The sequence below is a fragment of the Candoia aspera genome, chromosome 1, assembly GCF_035149785.1.
Source record: "Candoia aspera isolate rCanAsp1 chromosome 1, rCanAsp1.hap2, whole genome shotgun sequence".
Classification (NCBI taxonomy): Eukaryota; Metazoa; Chordata; class Lepidosauria; order Squamata; family Boidae; genus Candoia; species Candoia aspera.
This window is the reverse complement of record NC_086153.1, coordinates 249,043,883-249,063,641: the sequence shown is the minus strand read 5'-3', so window position 1 is coordinate 249,063,641 and position 19,759 is coordinate 249,043,883. Positions and strand designations below refer to the sequence as shown.

Below are 19,759 nucleotides of genomic sequence, written 5' to 3'. Positions count from 1 at the left end.
CATAGAAAACTAGAAGCACTGTTAATTTTTTACCTTAAAATACTGTGTTAGAGTTAACATTGTTGTTTAAAATGAGATTTGACATATTAAACAAAAGTCGCTAAAGGCAAGAAGTATCCTTCATTTTAGGTATAACAAATTTTATTATTTATCAAAGAAATGTGGACAGAACGCATGGAATTCTGGAAGTTATTGCCAGACACTTTCTAAAATAAAAGATGTACCGTCCTTTGATGAATCAACCTGCCACCCCCAATTTCCATCCCCACCCCCCAAATCCTAAAAAAGATCAGCATGTTTTCAGTAAAAGTCTTACAATGTGGATCTCCAGTCTGGTGCCTGTAGCTGCCAGCAGGTCCATGAACACCATTGTTGGTAGCCACCGAGATCTATGCCCCATCTAATATCTTTTTTCTTGTGTATTTTTAAAAATGGAAAGTAATTATTTCCTGCAAAGTGGCAGCCTCAAGCTCAGTCTTTGTTTCTAAAAATGCTTCTGGGTCCAGTATATACTCCAGGGCCAAAAGATAAGAGGCTGCAGCAAGCTGAAGTAATAGAGCTTCATAAGAGATTAGAAAATGTTATGAACAGCTTTACTGGTTATTATTTTGGCAGACAAGTCTTTATAATAGGTATATCTGTTTTTTTAAAGTGCCCTCCAAATTCATGCTCTCCAAATTCCAAATGCTCCCATCAGCCAAAATATTTGGGAGGCCCTGCTTTACAGAGAGGTAAATATCCAGAAGTTCATTTTTAATAAGAGAGAACATATATAAAGTTTGCTGTAGTATGTGATCATCTGCATGGGAGGTCTTGGATTGTTCCATATAGTAAAAGAGAATTTATTATTACCATGGGGTTATTTGTACTTTACAGATTGTGCCAGATATACAGAATTGCCTTTTCTTCCTCCTCATAAATAAGGATGAGGATGTTAAAAACTAACAATAGATGTGAAGAAATAATTTGGCATTGGAGAGGGAATACACAATAACCGGAAACTCAGAACATTGTCTACAGTTTATTGTGCCACTTCATATTTGTTAAACAATGCTAGGAATGTTGGAAATGAAAGAACATGTATCATCCTTTGATATTGGTTGTGGCTAGTATAAACTTGATGTAGTACTGTTTGTTTAATTACCATATATGGAATTTTGTCATTTATTTTATAAAATGCTGAGTAATACATTTGAAAGAAAATCTGTCAGTTCTGCTACAATTTTCTGCAAAGCCATGACTCTCTTCTGCTCAGTTCTGTAATCTGTTTACATTTCTTTTTTCTAGCAAAAGGAGTTTATATCATTTGTTTGCATCAAGGACTGAAATGTTGCATAAGATACCATGGTTACAAGCTGGAATTTAAAAATGCTGGGATTTACTGAGTTTTAGAGTTCCTGCATTTCTAGATACTTTCATCTCCTGATATATCTTCCCCACTTGAGGAGTGAGTCCACCATCAAGGGTGGACAGGGCACTTAACATTTTTGGTTGGTAAGGAGTTTCTTATGTAAAAAGAAATTGTAGAAGAGGCCAGTACTAGTCATAGAATTGTAGAGCTAGAAGAGATCTTAAAGATAATTTAGTCCAACATCTGCTTAGTTTAGAATCCACTAGATCATCTCTAATAGATGATCATCTAGCCTGTTTAAAGATCTGTAATGAAGGAGAACTAACTGCTTCATATGACATCTGGCTGACAATTCATACGGTCAAAAAGTTTCTCCTGATCTCTAGCCTGAATCTGTCTCCTTAATGTGTTGGTTCTCATCCTGCCCTCTTGGGCAATAGAGAATATGTCCACTTCCTCTTCTGTGTGAAAGTTTTTTAGAAATGAAGTCTATTATCATCTCACCCCTCAATCATCTTTTCTGTAGGCCAGATAGACCCAGATCTTTTAACAGTTACTCCTAGGATATACAGTAGTTTCCAGATTCTTTACCATCTTGGTAGTCCTCCTTTGAACTTCCAATTTATCACTCTCTCTTTTGAACTGTGATGCCCAGAACTAGACATAGTACTCCAAATGTGGTCTGACCAGATTCAAGTAGAGTGGAACAATTATTTCCTGTGATCTGAATTCTGTGTTCATGTTAATACACCCTAAGAGAGCATTTGCCAATTTAGCAGCTGCATCTCACTGTGGTTCATGTTTAACTTGTATTGACGAGGACATTCTTTCACATGTGCTATTGCCAGGCCAGGTCTCCCCCGATCATATTTGTGCCTTATATTTTTCCTATCCAGATGCAAAACTTTACATTTCTCCCATCCTACTCATTTCAGCTCTTCAGTCAAGCTGTCTAGTTATTTTTGAATCTTCTCTCTTTCTTCTGAAGGATTAACCACCCTACCAGCTTTGTTTTATTGTAAATTTTGAATCTGAAAAGCAAAGATCAATAGGACAAAAAAGTTAAAATGGGCAATAATAAATGTAGCATCTGGATTCCTGTTCCAAAGTAGCTGTAGCCATTGTGGCAGGCCCAGTCCTCCTGACTAGGGGTTCGTCTGCACATACTGCTTGTCTCGGAGTGAGGATGCTCCTCTCATCTCAAGGACAGGAATGCACAAAATCCTCAAGTCTTGCTCTGTATCAAAAATAGTATTAAAAACAATTCTGCTATCATAAGCAGTGCTGAGCAGTCTGCCTGCTATGGTTTATTTTGTTTCAGCGAAATGGCTTTGTTTACTTGCTACAGTGCACAGTGTCAGGAACACCCTCTTTCCTCCAGTCACTGGTTGCTGTCTTTCATGATCTAGACTGCCTGTCCATTTCTGAAGGGACTTTCTCAATTGGACTGATGAAAGATTGGATCTTTATTTTATTTTTTTTTAACCAGGTGAAATTGGTTAAATTTCTAGCCCAAGTGACAGAAAAGAAGTTAAAACTGTGGGATTTCCTTACTTCCTGGTTCACTGGTACATCAGAGGGAAGATGTCATGCATGAGGAGTGAACAAAAAGGACCTCATAAAAACGAAAGCAATCTGTGCTTGCATTTCTGGCATGGATCGGAGGGATAACCAATCTGTAGGGGCCATAGTTACCACAGTCCAGATGGAACGACTAGCCAGCACTGTTGCCAGAGAATGGATTAAAATCCTGACTGCAATTTCTGAAGCCTTCTTCATTTTCATCTGGTTGTAGTGTAAGGTGCAAGCAGGTTAAGGCAGCTGTGTTGAAGAGTCATAGAAAGAAACAACAGATTTGAGCAGAATCAGAGGGAGATACCACCCCCAAGAGGGCCTTTGAGAAGTGATGTACTGTTATCTTTGGAATTATGTCCCTTGAATGAACATACAATGAAGAAAGGGAATAAAAATTCATTAGAATGCATGCATGGCTACATCAACTCCCATTTTTATTGAAAACTGATATGCTATATGTTATGCTAGCTTCAAAATGCAATGTCTACCTAACCTATGTTAAGTACACATTATTTACCTTGCTTTGTATGTATAATACTCTTTAATACTATGTATTTTATCAGTGTGCTGAATTCTGTGCAGATTATATCATTTGGGTGGTCTGATTTGTAGATATGAGGTACAGGTTATATTCTTTTGATTTATATTTTTAATCTATTTATTAAAATGTAATATAATTAATTTCTGATTGTAGCATTTTTCATACTATTTCTCCAGTGATCACCTTCTATCTGTTGATTGATACATATCTTTTTTCAAGGGATCAAAAGTAACTGAAGGTGAGCAGGAATCTGGTTTGATTCAGCCTGCAGAAGTATTTGCTCCCAAAAGCCTAGTATTGGTGTCCAGGTTGGATTATCCAGAAATATTCAGGGTAAAGAACCTATAAATAACATTTTTATATATGCATATTTCTGATAGATAACAAAGGTAAAAGAATTAACCTTGAGCCAGTCACTCTCTCTCAGCCCAACTCAACTCACAGGGTTGTTGTTGTGGGGAAAATAGGAGGAAGAAGGGGTATTAGGGATGTTTGCCACCTTGAATTATTTATAAAAAAAATAAAGGGATAAAAATAAAAAAATAAAAAAAACTTCTGTAACATCCATATTTATTTAATAAATATACATCCTGCCTTTTCTCCAGCAGCTCTAACTAGTTTTGATGGGAGATGCCCTGATAAGGGTTTCTGTGAAACCTTTGATCGGAGGATCTGACAGTTTATGTAGTACTGCCTCAGTTTTTTTCCCCACAATGATACTGTGAGGTGGGTTGAGCTATAAATAATACAGCCCAGCTGATTCAAAGTCATCCAATTGGTTCTTAGTCATCCAGTGGGCTTCCATGGCTATACAAGAACCTGAGCTTCCCACTGTCCAACACCTTAACTACACTGATTTCCTTGTATGGATTAATGCAATGTAGTTCTTCCTCTACATGATTTTGGAAAAGCAAAAAAAAAAAAAAGATTACTTTCCCCCCCTCCCAAATAATAGGAAATGATTGTTCCCCATGTTGCCTCATTTATGAGTTATATTCTAGCTTTGTATGATGGAGAAATCAGAACAGCCAGAATTGCAAAAAAGGAGAGTTATGTCTACCCCAGGCACTACAACCACAAATGTCTAGAACATTAGGAATTTTGCCCAATTATGACCTTAGTTAAAATTCCCTTGTTTTCTGTGGTATAACTTTTAATCCCAGCAGGCTTAATGCTTAAGTGGGTCATCTATCCCAGTTTTCTATCTGAGTAATTGCTTTTGAGAAAACAGTATGATCTGTTTCAAGATTAAATTTATTTAGATATGTTGTGATTTATATAGACACAGATATAGCTATAGAGTGCAATTTTATTTAACCACCTGATTCCTCTGTGACATGTTTATATACTCATCTTTTATGCTACATTTTCAGTACTGTGCTGTATTTTCCAATCATTATTAATATTTGTTTTTTCTCCAGGTGAAAATTTTACGTATTCTTATTTCATATTTTAGGCTTGCCTTGGCTTAGTGTACACTGTGTATGTGGACAACCTGAATGTCTCATTGGAAAGTCTCATTGCAAATCTCTGTTCATGCTTTGTTCCTGCTGCTGGAGGGTCACAGGTAAAAAGGGAAAAAAGAAGAAGAGAGGTTATTTATCCAGTTAATTTAATTTATGAAGAAAGGAAAAAACGAATTCTTCAAATAGTTTGATTTAATACAGGGTTATAGCTCAATTAGGTATGTTCCAGTTGCCTGTTGTCTAAAGAATGCAAGAATTCCATTCCAAAATAAGGTCAAGAGGTTAGTTTGTTGTTGCAATTGCCTTTTGAGGGCATTGAATTGGTGCTGAACTTTGCAGAGCTCAGCCCTTTTTATTACTGGTGATACAAAATATATTGCTTTAAATTTTTCCCCTCAGTTTCCACGAGGGATTAAGGGAGTTGAGCTTTTGTTTTCTTTTTTTACCTCAATTTTACTGAATCTTTAAATTCTGATGTAATTTACTATTTCAGGATTCCATGTATTTCTATGGAAATGTTGATTTTTATGAAATATGATGATAATGAAACTAGATTTTAACAAAAATAATGCTTAGGTTAATGTTGGTAATTTAGGATTTATGATTAAAAATGGCCATGGTTGTTAGTATGAACCATTCCTTCTTAGCAAAAACATTACTGCAAGTTACAAAAACTGGGCTTGATGGTGAAGCCATTAGCCGGGGTTTTACCACCTGTTATGGGAGAATGGGAAGGCAATGGCATGTCAGAGTTAGCTGAAAGGTCTGAAGAATAAACAACAAGTTACTTGAAGAAAAAGCTGAAATTAATATTCCTATTTGCCCCTACTAGTTTCATTTTTATTTGTTGCCAGACATATCTAAAGCAAACTATTTTTATATGTGTTCAAACTAGTGTTAGTAATTTGATCAAATACCAGTTTTGTCCACTACCATTTTCACATTTTTTGTCAGTATCCATACTAAGTTCCTGCTAAGCTTACTCTCTTTGAAATATATGATGTTTATACAGAAGGTCCCATATTCATATGGAATATCCAGTTAAAAAATAAAAATAAATTAAATAATACAAATTTCAAGTATTCATAAAAATGCATGCATGCCTGAAATGCTGAAGTCAAAGTAGACCATGTCATACCAGTAGATATACCAGGGATTCTCTTAAAAAGTTTTCATTAGAGTAAAGTTTAGTAATTTGAAGACCGGTACAAATCAATCCTTTGATTGAAACACTTGGGAAGAGATGGCCTAAGGGCGAGACTTTCTAGCTGAGACTAGCTTTGGAGAATGGTAGAATCAGCAAAAACCTTGTGACTGTGCTGACATTCTCTAAATGAGAAATGAGGGGCCCCTGTACCCCATTTGGATTTCTGTGAAGAATGGATCTCTTAATTGGTCACGTATGTCTGGGACAAGGGAAAACCTCTTATTACAATAATCAGAAATCGTTTTAGGCACTACTTTTTTCCTAACACGTTTCTAGACACTAAGATTATATGTCAGCATATAGTACATAATTCATGTTGCAATCCTATATCAAGTGAATTAGAAATAAGCTTTTTTGAAATAGTGGGGATACCTTCTGAGTTGGTATGGCCAAGATTGCACTGTAAATCAGACAATTAGTAACAGTAATATCTCCATTAAGTTGAGCTCAGCTTTGGGTGACTACATGGACATGCCTGTGTTGTTTTGTTGGCAGCATATAAATTAGTGGTGTGACTTAATTTGGACAGGATAATCATTCAGCCCACCTTATATTTGGCATAATAAGCATCTTAACACTTCTTTCTACAGAAACTGTTTTCCCTAGGAGCAGGAGACAGGCAACTGATACAAACTCCTTTACATGATAGCCTTCCAGTTACAGGAACTAGTGTGGCTCTTTTGTTTCAACAATTAGGTAGGTCAATTTTTTATTGTTATGCATTCGTTCTTTTTTTTTCCCCCCTGAAATGATTGGACAAATGCTATGGTAACTTGTACTAGTTTTGGCTTTAAAAAATCATGTTACTGGTAGTGTGTTTTAAAACATAGTTTGCCTATAACTTATTAATGATCTCAACTTAACCTTCATTTTTTATAACTGTATTAGTATGTTTCCTGATTGGCTGTATTGAGTTCATCTCCTTCAGACTTGCAAGATTGATGTCAGCCCTTCCAGGTAAACCAGCCAGGAAACACAACTAGATGAACTAATTCTACGTTAGGCTATATTAACAGAATCTTGCAAGTCTGAAAGTACAACTCTCCTGCTGTCCCTATTTGCTTGAGTGTTCAGGGCGGGGCTTTCCTTAGTTTCTTCTTTAGACCGTTACCCTCTCGTGGACTTCCTTTCCTTTTATCTGATGGTTCCCTAGGCAGCATCTCTTCCCTCTGTTCTCCAAGGTCACCCTCACATTCCATCACAGCCGGCGAGGTCCTTTTGAAGATTCCTGGTTAACAGAAACTCATCTGTCTGGTATATGCAAAAAAGACTTTCATACAGCCCCCAGGTTATGGAATGGCCTCCAAAATTGTATTGTTCCTCTTCTCATATTTTATCTTTTGTGTTTTAATCACTCTATTCATTATTGGATATACATAAAGATAGGATATAGTTTTAATAAATAAATAATAAATAAGGTGTGCTGACAGGTGCTGCATTTGCGATCTTCTCTGTACTTTGAAGTGCTTTTGGGGGAAGCACTGAACAGCTCTGCAACCTTGCAGGTTCCCACAGGATAACTGTCAGCATTATTTTTTCCTAGAGATAGAAGCAGAAGCACTGCACCTCCAGTCCCCTACTCTTTCAAGCCTTCCAATATGATATCATGATAAATAGTGTCAAAAGCCACTGAGAAATCAAGCAGTATTAACAGGCAGGGTTTCTTCATCACCTTCCAATATGGATCATCCATCAAGGCAATCAAGGGTATCTCTGTGCTGAATCCAGGTCTGAGACTGAAAAGGATCAAGAATATCTGTTACAGCTAAGCTCTCTTGGAGCTGGAATACTACTGCTTTTTCAAGCAACTTGGCTGAAAATGGAATATTGGACACCATCCAGTAATTGTTAAAATTGGCTGACCTGAGGGTAGTTTCTTAACCAAAGGCCTCATTACGATCTTCTTTAAGGAAGCAGGAAGCTCCACTTGCAAAAATGAAGTATTAATGATCTCAGTGATCATTTTTAGGGCAGGTTATTTGGTTTATTCTTATAAACCAAGCCAGGGAGAAATTCAACATACAAGTATTGGCATGAATAGATCCAGGAACCAGATGCAGTTTGGCTGCAACAGAATTACTTTCCAAATCAGGGCAAATAATAGTTTCTGTATTGGTCAAATCCCATCTTGACTATAATGTCCAGTTCTATTATGGTTTTGAGTTTAATGATAGCTTCCTTTACAGAGAAAGTCTAGAATTTCTAAGCTTTTTTTTTTCCTAGCTCCTTGTTTGCTGAAACATCCCATCCCAGTTGCTTTTATCTCAAAGGATTAAGAGATAGGGTAATTTTATCTTTCTAAGTTGAAGTGAAAGAGCAGTATAATTTTGCATGAACGAATGTTTAGCAATGAAATTGTTAAGGCCCCTTATTCCGCTTCAGTCCACAGCTGAATGTAATGTCCTCATTCTAAGGTGACAAAACAGCACCATACAGGAAATTCCAGAAGGTATTAATTCACCTCTTCTAAAATGTGATGATTAATAGCTTAAAGGCATTTGCTCATTTCCATGTTTTGTTACAATTTCACTATAATTATTCAGCCACTTAAAAACCTAGGATTAGGAACCAAAACACTGAGGGAACCATGCTGTTTTAAATTTAAACTGTAAATTAAAAATGTATACCAAAATGAAAAACAAAATCTAATAACTTGTATCTAAAGGATACATTGTGTTCACAGAGAAATTGCTAAAAACAAGTATACTGAATATTCCGTGGTTAATCAAGCTATAAATATTTGGTATGCTTGTTTTAGCAACTTCTTCCTTAGCACGATGTGTAATGCTAATTAACATGATTAATCATTTAAACGTATACTTACTCATCTTAAGCAGGCAATGGAAACTGAAGTTAGTAAAGATGTTTAATATGCTGTATCATAGCCAATCTGTAGTTCTTTAGTACAGATTGCTTTCAAATGTTACAATAAACATTATACAGGTAGTCCTTGGTTAACAATGGTAATTGGGATCAGAATTTATGTCACTAAGCGATGCGGTTGTAAAGTGTGATGTCACATGATCACATCACTTAGCAATGGCACTCTTGCACTCCCTGTTAGAATTAAAAAAATGTCAGAGTAGCACCTACTGTATGCTATTGGACAGTTGCCAACACAGTAGATAAGTGTGTTTTCCATAAAAAGGACTTATGAAAGGTGATCCCCAGATATTTAAAAGAGGGACATTGCTTTATTTGTTGGGCATTAATTGTCCATCTGTGTTTAATATTACTTTTGCCAAAAACTACCACCTTTGTTTTCTTATAATTTATCTTCAGTTTTTCCCTTTCACAGTAAGCTGGCCCATAATCTTCTAAGGCCAATCTCGGTACAGGAAATAAGAGCCATGTCATCAGCATACATTAACACTGAAATTTTCTGTCCATTGAGTGAGGGGGAGAAAAAACTTTGTGATTTCATGGCCACTACAATACCAGTAATATAGAAGTTAAATAAGAAGGGAGCAAGTAAACAGCCCTGTTTTACTCCTCCTTCCAATAAGTTAGGGTCCGACAAGGACCCTTGTGGGCCCTTTCTCACTATAGCTGTTATGTCAGTATGTAGTTCAATAATTAGTTTAAGAAGGCGCGTATCGATACCTGTCCTAGAAAGTTTCTCCCATAGTTGAGACCTGTCAGTGGCATCAAAGGGAGAGGTAAGGTCAATAAAAGCGACACAGAGTTGTTTTGCGTGCCCATTGATGTATTTCTGAATAAGGGCCTTCAAAGTAGCACAGTGATCTACTGTGCTGTGTCCTTTTCGAAACACTGCCTGTTCTGGATGGATGAAAGAGTTTTGTTTCTTCCTCCCAATCTTCTAATATATTCAGAAGAAGTCTGGCACAGAGCTTAGAAGAAATACCTAGCGGACTAATTGGGTGATATTTGGCAGGTTCCTGCCGGTTGCCCTTTTTAAAGATTGGGCATATTATACTTTGTTTCCAATGGGGAGGTACAACACCTGTTTTATCTATTTCTGAGAAGAGTCTATTCAAGATGGGGACCCACCAGGAATCATTCATCTTATATACCTCTGGAGGAATCATATCCTCTCCAGGAGCTTTTCCAAGGGTCAAGGTTGAAATCAGCTGCTTACACTCAGATTTTGAGACAGCTGGCCACTCTGGTAGTAATCATAGTTCAGTAAGGTCTGTTGTTGACTCAGTATATGAGTAGTTATAAATGGAGGAAAAATATTAGTAATATTGGTAAATTTCAATATTGGTATTGAAAACTATGGTATATAAACAGAGAGCAAGGCCTATTCCCTCTTCACACTGAAAATGTTGCCTAGTCTGGCAATGAAATGTCTGCAAGAAAACAAGGCTCAGAGAGCACCAAGGACTCCACAGAAAAATATTGGGTCCAACTTTGTGCTGAAATACATGCATGGGGCATAGTACTGTGTGTGGAAATACCATTAGCACTAATTCCCAAGATTTCCTCTCATTTTTTAAAATTAAGCTGAGGCCAATTTCCCTCCATTGATCCCTATAATAGGATAACTTCTTAGTCTTTAATAATTCCTTATATTGGGATTGAAATTGGATCAATGACTGAATGAAAGAATCTGTCCTTTTCTCTCTAACTCTCCTCTGTAGCTTTCTCAGAGCTTGCCTTTTATTTCTACAGTCTTGGTCATACCATCCCTTCTTTGTATTATTCCTTCTAAGTTGACAGGTAGTGGTAAGCTGGGAGCTTAGCACACTATTAATTGAACTAAAAATATGATATGCATTGGAGTTGGACTGCAGATGCCTTTTATCTAGTATCTGGGGTATTTTAAAAAGTGATTTTGAGGGGCTAGTGCCGCTTGGGTATGCGAGGGGCCCGCGCAGCACGACCACAGTGGGGTTGGGGGTGGCTGCTGCAGGGTGTGCACCAGGCTGGCACAGGCACGGTGGGGCTGGGGGTAGCTGCTGCAGGGTGCTCAAGTGTGCACAAGAGACTGGCGAAGCATGGTGCGAGTGCAAGTGTGGCAGGGCTGGGGGTGGCTGCTGCAGGGTGGAGGAGAGTTACCCTGTTGGCTTTGCTTGTGGGAAGCTGGCAGGGAAGGTTGCAAATGGTGATCACATGACTGCGGGACGCTGCAACCGTTTTAAGTGTGAGCTGGTTGGCAAGTGCCCAGATCACGATCACATGACCGCAGAGGTGCTGGTACAGCCGGAACTTCAAGGACTGATTGTAAATACCACTCATTCAGCGCCATTGTAACTTCAAACAGTTGTTGAATGAGTGGTCATTAACTGAAGACTACCTGTATGGAAATGGAGGAGTTGAAACATTTGAAAAATGTTTCTCAGGCGGTATGGATACCTAAGCCACTGAAAACGTGTTAAAGTGTTTGGAACTGGAAAATTAGCTACCCTCAAATCGAACACTGACAAGACAAATTGCAGAATATCCGTATCTAAGAACTATGCTCTCAAATGTTTGAAAGACTTCCCATTACATAAGCCATCCCATTGACTGACAATGAACACAAAATTAATCATTTCCAGGCTTTTCTACCTCTAGGTAGTTTACATACTACCTAGGAGAAAGATTTATAAAATTCTACACAAAAAATTAACAAATGTTTGCAAACTACTGTTCGTATGTATACGTTTAGTATCACCTGTGCTTCCTTCAGAACCAAATAATTGAATACAAGTAATTTAAAATGCTTGTGGATTGAAGGAAGTGCATTCCATGAAAATCTTTGTAATGTCAGAATACTTCCTCCACCTTTTTATGACTTGGGACTTTTTTTATTAACAAATGATTTGGAAGGTCAAGTTGTGGGGAAAACTGCCAAAGAGTTCAGTTAAAACAATAGTTGAATGATTTGCTGTAAAAAGTTTTGCATCTTCATCTCACAGTGTAAACATTATGGGAAGTATTGTGCACAAACTGAATGTGCTTCATTTACCATTAGTGATGTTGTATATAACCAGACTTAATAGTTTAATTGTCATATCCAGTACATTATATCTGATTAATTAAAGTCCCTCAAATAAAAAATATGAAACTGGGACTAGTGGAGATAGTGTAAAGCAGGTTATAAAAAGTTCAGAACTGCTTCCTCCCACACACATGCCAAATAGTGGACTTTGGGGAGATGTTTTGGGCTTTCATTAAACAAAATGTAGTCAAGGAATATTGAATAGAAACAGAACAATGAAGGATGAACATTGAGTCCTTAGTGTTACTGCAAATGTCATAATATGACCTCTGCTGGAAAAAAAACACGGACTCTTAAGATCTGATATGCTGTCACCTAGTTTCAAAGATGTGAATAAATATTAGCTTTTCTTGGCAGAGATATGAGTACATATTGGCAATTCAGCTTAAATTTTTTTCTTGGTTTTTTATTTTATGGGTGGCAAGTAAACTGGTCACCAAGATCTTTTCCAGTTTGGATTTCAACCTGGTTTTAGAATAAAACAGATCTTAGTTCATCTGACAGGTGACTTCTGGCAGGAAAAAAGCAGAAGAAATGTCTTTCTCTTGGTTTCCTGGATCTCTTTTGGCATTCAGCAGTGGTGGTATTGGACTGAGCTATTTCCATTCATTCCTGACAGATAAAAACTTCTGGCAGTTATAAATAAATAATAAATAAATAAAAAAACCCAGTTAACTCTGTCTTGCTCAGTAGCCTCTGAGTTTCTACACAGTCCTAGAAGTATTATCTCACATGGGAACAGACATCTATCTCTTGGAGAGAGTTATACTCCGTTGAAAAATAAGATTTGTAGCTTGGTGACCTTGAGGATTTTGAAACTGAGAGCTTAGGATCTGGGCACAAAAGAATATTCTTTCTTCCACGTGTCTTCCACATAGGAAAGGGCCCCAGATGGTCTTCACCTGGAACATTATTTCAAATGTGCACTCTCTCAGCTGTGCAGCTTTTCAGAAAACTCTGCCAACATAGATTTGATAGATAAATGCTCTATTGTTGTGGGCAGTGTGTAAAAACATGAATTTATAAGGTTTCACTAAAAACTCCTAGTTCTTGACTAATTTTGGGCTTTTCTAATTGCATTATTGTTTTTTAGATTGTTAATGTTATTTAATGTATTGTTGTTTTCAATATTCAGTTTTAAAAATTCATCTCAAATTTACTTTTAGGAAAATGAGCAGGGTACAAATACAAGCAACAAATATCCTATTTACTTTTTTATATTTAACTTATTTTAGCTTTAATTCAATTCAAATTTAATGTAGCAAAAACAGCTTATGTAAAAATAACACTGAATCACTAAGCCTTTCATAATTTTCAACATCATTTTTATTTAACTATTGTATGTGGGCAGATGAATAGTTGGAAACTTGAGGATGGAATAGTAAAGGTTTACTTTTCATCCTGTTCTTCCTTGGTTCTGAATTAAGGCCTCTAGCCTTATTACAAAACAGTTTGATAGAATCATGCTTCCATGAATTCACAGCTGCTAAAGGAGAAATTTCCAACCTGAAGTAGTCTCTGCTTCTGCCAAGGATGACCACTAACAAAGAATTCCATGTTAATGCAATAAATAATTCCTGCTTTTAATTGCAAGCAATCCAGTAGAAAGGCAACCCTTGTATATGTATGTTAGTGTGTCACACAGGTAGTAACATTTGTGGGCTAATAATTTTATAATAATTTTTCAAAAATACAAATATAGTTGTACTGGTACAAATGCAAGCTATTTTTAACAAAATGTTCCCTTCTGTGTACTAAATATGGAATAACCAACATTTGCAAAATAAATTGATAATTGTTAGAGACATTGTGCAATAGCAATGTGTAACTCATCCCCATTTCCCCACATTTGGCCAGAAATTAAGGGAGGTTCTGTCTACATCATGCAGAACACACTGTTTCTAAACAGAGAAACATCCAGAGCACCATCCTACATTGGTTGACAAAAGTTCAAAAATAGTTTGAATTTGTATTATTTCATAAGCCGGATGTATGAAAATGCAAATTTAAAACTTGCTATATTTTACCATATCTATTTGTAATAAAATTAAGAGAGGCTCGTTGAGACTTACGTTTCCTTACTTCTTTAAAAAATGATACTACTGTAGTTCTGAAGGCTTCACTGAAACAATGAAAGCCAAGTTACCTATTTTTAAACTTGATTTCAGTCAATTCAGGGATAATTTTAATTTGAATAGTTTCAGTAACTGTCATTTAGGAGACCTACAGGTCTATTTGAAAAAGTTCATACAAAAATAATAAATTATTTTGGATTAAAGTCAGTCCTGGAACACAAGAGAGCTGTTGATTGGGTAAAAATTGGTGTTCTCATACCAACTACCAGGCCTGTTTTACTGAGATAAAAATAGCTATCAGGCTAACCTATAATAATAATTCTGTTTTCTGGTCCATTAAGAGCACCAAAATGGAAGTTCCTTGATGAGCCTTAATTGGTGTATGGGATATGTAGGTTATAAAAGGAATAGGTAACATTTTTGTGGCCATGGGCCACCTTTATTCAGTTAGATTCAGATTCCGATGGCTTAAAGGGTATGGCAATGACATACTGATGTCACCAAATAGAATTTTAGAGTTGAAATTTATTGATCTTCTCAAGGGTTTGAAGGGAATTAAAAGTGAAGGTATAAAACATCTATTTTATCTGTTGTTGTTTTTTAAAAAAACCTCAAAATTGCACCTCCAGAAATTAAGTTTTTGCCACCAAATGTTGACATCTGATCTTAAGCAATATCAAATGCTACTTGTGGCTTCTGGGATATGTATTCCTGGCTCACAAGTTAAGGTAGACAATAGAGTTGTGGCCACCAACTTATGTGTTTTACATAAACAGAAACAGTTTGGGTGCGCCTATAGCAATTAGTACAGGTAGTGCTTGCTTAACGACAGTAATAGGGATTGGAGTTTCCATTGCTTAGTGATGCGGTCATAAAGCGCGATGTCACATGTCCACAGTACTTAGTTATGGCAGTTCTGGCATTCTCTGGTTACCATCGTTAAACAAATTACCATGGGTTGTTAAGCGAGGACCTCACATGACCATGACTTCGAATTTCCTGCCAGCTTACCTGTTGACTTCGCTTGTGGGAAGCTGGCAGGAAGGTTGCAAATCACAATTATGTGACCATGGGATACTGCGACAGTCGGAAATCCAGGCCGGTTGCTGAGTGCCTAGATTGCAATAACATGACTGTGAGGGTACTGCGACAGCTGGAACTTTGAGGACCAGGCATAAGTACCAATCGTTCAGCGCCATCGTAAGTTTGAACAGTTGCTGGACAAGTGGTCATTAACCGAGGACCACTTGGAGGTTCTATTTGTATACTGGCAGGCAATGAGGTATAGATTGTCTTGGTAATGACATATGATTTGTGGACTTTGTTCTAATTGATATCTACCTGACCATATGATTACACTCTTCAAGCAGGCATTGGTGTCTCACTTGTTTACTCTGGCTTATAACTGACTTAGAGCTCTAATTAGTGTTGATTGATTTTAGTTGCGAATTCTTGATTTAGTTTTTTTTCTCAAAACATTGTTTTATTATTGTATAAACAAACAGTAGGGTTTTTTTTTACAATTTTGCACACTATTTTGAAAGTGTATGGCTTACTAATATTTTAAACATTATCTTGTAGATATCTTAAATAAATTAAAATACACACTTAACTCATGTTATACAGCCCAATCTTAACTGAGAATGTTCTTAAGCAATCATGCTTAATCATCCAGGTCAAATATGCATTTATCATTTGGTTTTTATGCATTGCTGACAGATATACTGGTCAGTTTGGAGGAAATATAATTGATGCATAATGTTTTAACAGTTTTGGAAAGTTGTCTTATCAACCAATGATTGATTTAGTCTCCTAGGAATCAGTGCTATATAAGTTCAAATCTTTTTCTTGTAAATAAATTATATTAGAATAAAAAGAATAAAATGATAAAAGCCAGCTTTAGAGAAGGTCTTTGCAAAAACAGGATTCACGTAGCTGGCCTCTAAATAAAGTTCATTGTCTTGACATTTTAAATCAGGAAGACGATGATTTGGGATAGAATGGAGTATCTGACCCTTGCAAACATTCCAAATTTAGCAGAAGCTGTTGTAGTCTGAAAATATTGCAAAGTTAACAGTTGATTCCAGGCAAGGAACAAAAATAATACCATTAATTGTTGAAGATTAGGGTTCAAGATTATGGATGTGAAGTTGCAGTTTCAGGATTACTGATGTGAAGTTGCAGTTACAGGACCAGACCATAATAAAAGTTTAAGTACTTTTTGAAATAGAGTTTAATGTTTGTGTACAAAATGATTTTCAATTATTTGGCATTCTGAATTTCAAAGAATTAATTACTGCCATGTGAGCCATATAATTACCTTAGAAAATTAAATTTTATTGTACTCAAAGCAATTGCACTCCCAACACATTCACAATTAACTGTAATGATGAGAAAGGCTTCCTTTTTTATTGGACGCAGAATTATAGTACATGATACCTGACATAGCATCAGTTCTATATTTCACGGTCTTAATTGTCTCAGAGTGTTGTGACCATAGCTATTGGTATATTACCTTTTATGTCTCACAACGTACACGAAAGCATTTACTACAGGATGCTGACCTCACAGTGACCTATTTTAAGTGTAGATTGCCAAATGATGATTCTATTTCTTTGGAATTTGAAGGCTTAATTATTCTGCAAACCAATTACAATGCATTAAAAAAAAGTCAACAACATCCTAAATAAAAAAATGAAAAAGCTAAAACAAACAACCTGAAGCTAAGTACATGATTAAGTATTGTGTCTGCCAAGATTCTGCCTTTGATTAGTATATCAGATTTTGTATAATAGGGAGCCATAAAATACTCATTTACTGTACTTCAAATGAAAATAAATTTTATTCTCCATAGATACTGACTGATCACTTGTCCTGGCTTTTGCTTAGCCCTGGGAATGTAATATGGAGAAATACTTTTATCGTATTTTGGTTTATAAAATTGGCTGTCTCTTTCTAGATATACAGTTTATGCTGGTCTTTGACCATAATAAAGATTTGATTTGACAGTCAGTGTTATTGGCTAAAACAGGAAATCAATTGCTACTTATTGTTTGATAATTCTGTGAAAATATTAAATATCTGCATCCATATATTTCTCATGTGGTAGAAACTGATTTTTCCCTGTCTACAGTTTTTTTTAATTCTAATAGATAAAAATCACTTAAAATGGCTTTAGAGTGTAAGAATTATCTTCCGTATAATACAGAGTCAGATGTTTATCAAACCAGTGCTGGTTTTCTACAAAACATATGTTGGGCTCAAACATCCATTCTGATACCAAAAATACCCTTCTTTTAGTCATTCATTCATTTATTCATTCTTAATATTATGCTGCCAAGTTGCCAGACTCTAGCAGTTTACAATTCTAAAATCATTAAAACACCAGCATAAAATAAATCCATTAAAATCCATATAAATCGATGTTGAATAAAACAGGTTCACCTTCCAAAAACGTTGTTGTTCCATCAGGATCAATGCATTCGATATTTGCTTACAGACCTTAATACCTCTTCTTAATATATCATAGGAATGAGTATATTGTATTGCCGAATCTTGAGATATGTAATATTACAGTATGTGTTACATGCTGCTAATTCTACAAGAGTTGTAACATACATTGCTGCTGTCTTCTGTCTTCCCTCAAGGAGCTTAAGGCCAATTATATGGATCTGCCCTTTCTTTATTCCAGAACAACAATCTTGTAAGAGAATGACTAATCCAAAATCACCTGTGAGTTTCCATGGCCAAGTGTGGACTTCTACTGGATTTCCCAATCCTAGTCAATACCTTGACAATTACCCCACCCTGTGGGAGAAAAGTGATCTCCTACCAATGTGGCAGGAAAGGAATGGGGGACATCTTCAATTCAGTTTCATTATCATTTATATATATATATATATATATATATATATATATATATATATATATATATATATATATATACACACACACACACACACACACACACGTGATGAATCATATTCAGCAGTAATTAAATGATAGGATATTTATTACTGTAGACTGTGGTGATTGCTTTTGAAATCCAAAATGTAAAGAATGCACACAAATAGAAGTAAGAACTGTTTTCTGATTTACAGTGAAATTGCCTCTTTAAAACATTATATATGATTTTATAAAATATAAAATAATTAGTTTAAAAGCTTACATTTCCATAAAAATAAGCAGTTGATTAATTATTATATGCCATCAAGTCAGTGTGAACTCTTAGTGACCTCACAGATAGACCTTTGTCCAGGAAGATCTGTCCCCAGCCTGGTCCTTCAGGGATTCCAGTGGTACACTGAACACTGCTGTAATTGTCCATCAATCTTGTTATAGTACAGATGGACTAGAGAACAAGGCTTTTGTCATGGTTTTGTATGGGGCACATACTTTTTTTTAGTTAACGTAATTTCATATTGTTAGGGCAGAAATGGGTATCCTCAGGCCACTGATACATACACCCTTCCATTAAGAGTACAAATCCAGGAGTATCTCCTGCTCCTTACCTGATTCATCAGAGGGACTCCAACTATATCTAAACAGTTGGAAAATTCAATCCATATTAGTTAATCCACAGAATTTGCAATTAGTTTAGTTTGCCTTGAACTGTCTCAGAAGTGTCTCCAGATACTTGTACAAAAGTTCTATTGCTGTATTAATCATGGAAAAATAATTAGTACACTCCTGACACTGGGAGGTCTACAACACTCAAGTCCCAAAGCAATCATCCAGCAGGCCAACTAAAGTAGTTTCAATCACTGACTCTACCCAAAAGCCAGATTGGTTTCAAAATAAACAATGTTCTCCAAAAACTTTCTTGGTGCTGTCAAAGGAGTTCATGATATCTAGATACTTGAAATATTATGCCTATATTTCATTTATTTCCTATTATTTTTGCAGTTTTTATTTAAAGGATCCATTATCGAACCTTTCAGAGACCCACTAATAAAAAATATTCCAATAAATATTTTAGGGGAGGAACCATATCTCAGTGATAGGACACATATCTTGGATGCTGAAAATCCTTAGCTTCTCTGCTCCAGTTTGAAGCATTGAAATAGTAGGCTAATGGTCTGACTCTGTATAATTCAGCTTTCTGTGTTCATCAAGGCTTCACATCTGTTTGATTTCAAAGAGTAGTAAGGTTGTTGGAAGATGTTACAGCCTTTATGTAGGAAAGACTTTATGTAGTTTGTAGATAGAAACTACATGAAGTCTTTATATAGGAAAGACTTCGTAGTTTGTAGATAGAAAACTGTTACGTATTCTAGCTATTTTTTTGTGTACACCTTAAGAAAGCACAGTTCTAAGATAATGTAACTTTTAAAAATGTTGTACTACAGTTTTTGAAAATGTTACTCCATATTATTTATAGAAATTCCATTATTACATAATTTTTTCTTTTGCAAATACCAAAAAATAGTAACAAATCAATGCTTTTATTCATTCTTATTCCATTCATTATTTCTTAAAATAATATATATGATATGCTGCAATCTTGTTTTATTTCCTGAAATTATTGCATTATTTGTGAATTTTTCCAGGTTATTCCAAGATTCTTTACTTTAAAGACTCAATTCCTTTGTTAGCAA

At 35.8% G+C, this 19,759-nt stretch overlaps 1 protein-coding gene across 2 annotated transcripts in view; it reads left to right on the top strand.

Annotated features, from left to right (window-relative positions):
- The window catches only part of SBF2 (SET binding factor 2), a 266,379-nt gene that overhangs the window by 110,879 nt on the left and 135,741 nt on the right, over window positions 1-19,759 (top strand). For both annotated transcript variants that reach the window (XM_063289456.1, XM_063289454.1), the window contains exons 4-6: window positions 3,687-3,800; window positions 4,924-5,034; window positions 6,731-6,836. In XM_063289456.1, the coding sequence (XP_063145526.1) occupies window positions 3,687-3,800; window positions 4,924-5,034; window positions 6,731-6,836 (331 nt within the window). The remainder of the gene's footprint in view (window positions 1-3,686; window positions 3,801-4,923; window positions 5,035-6,730; window positions 6,837-19,759) is intronic.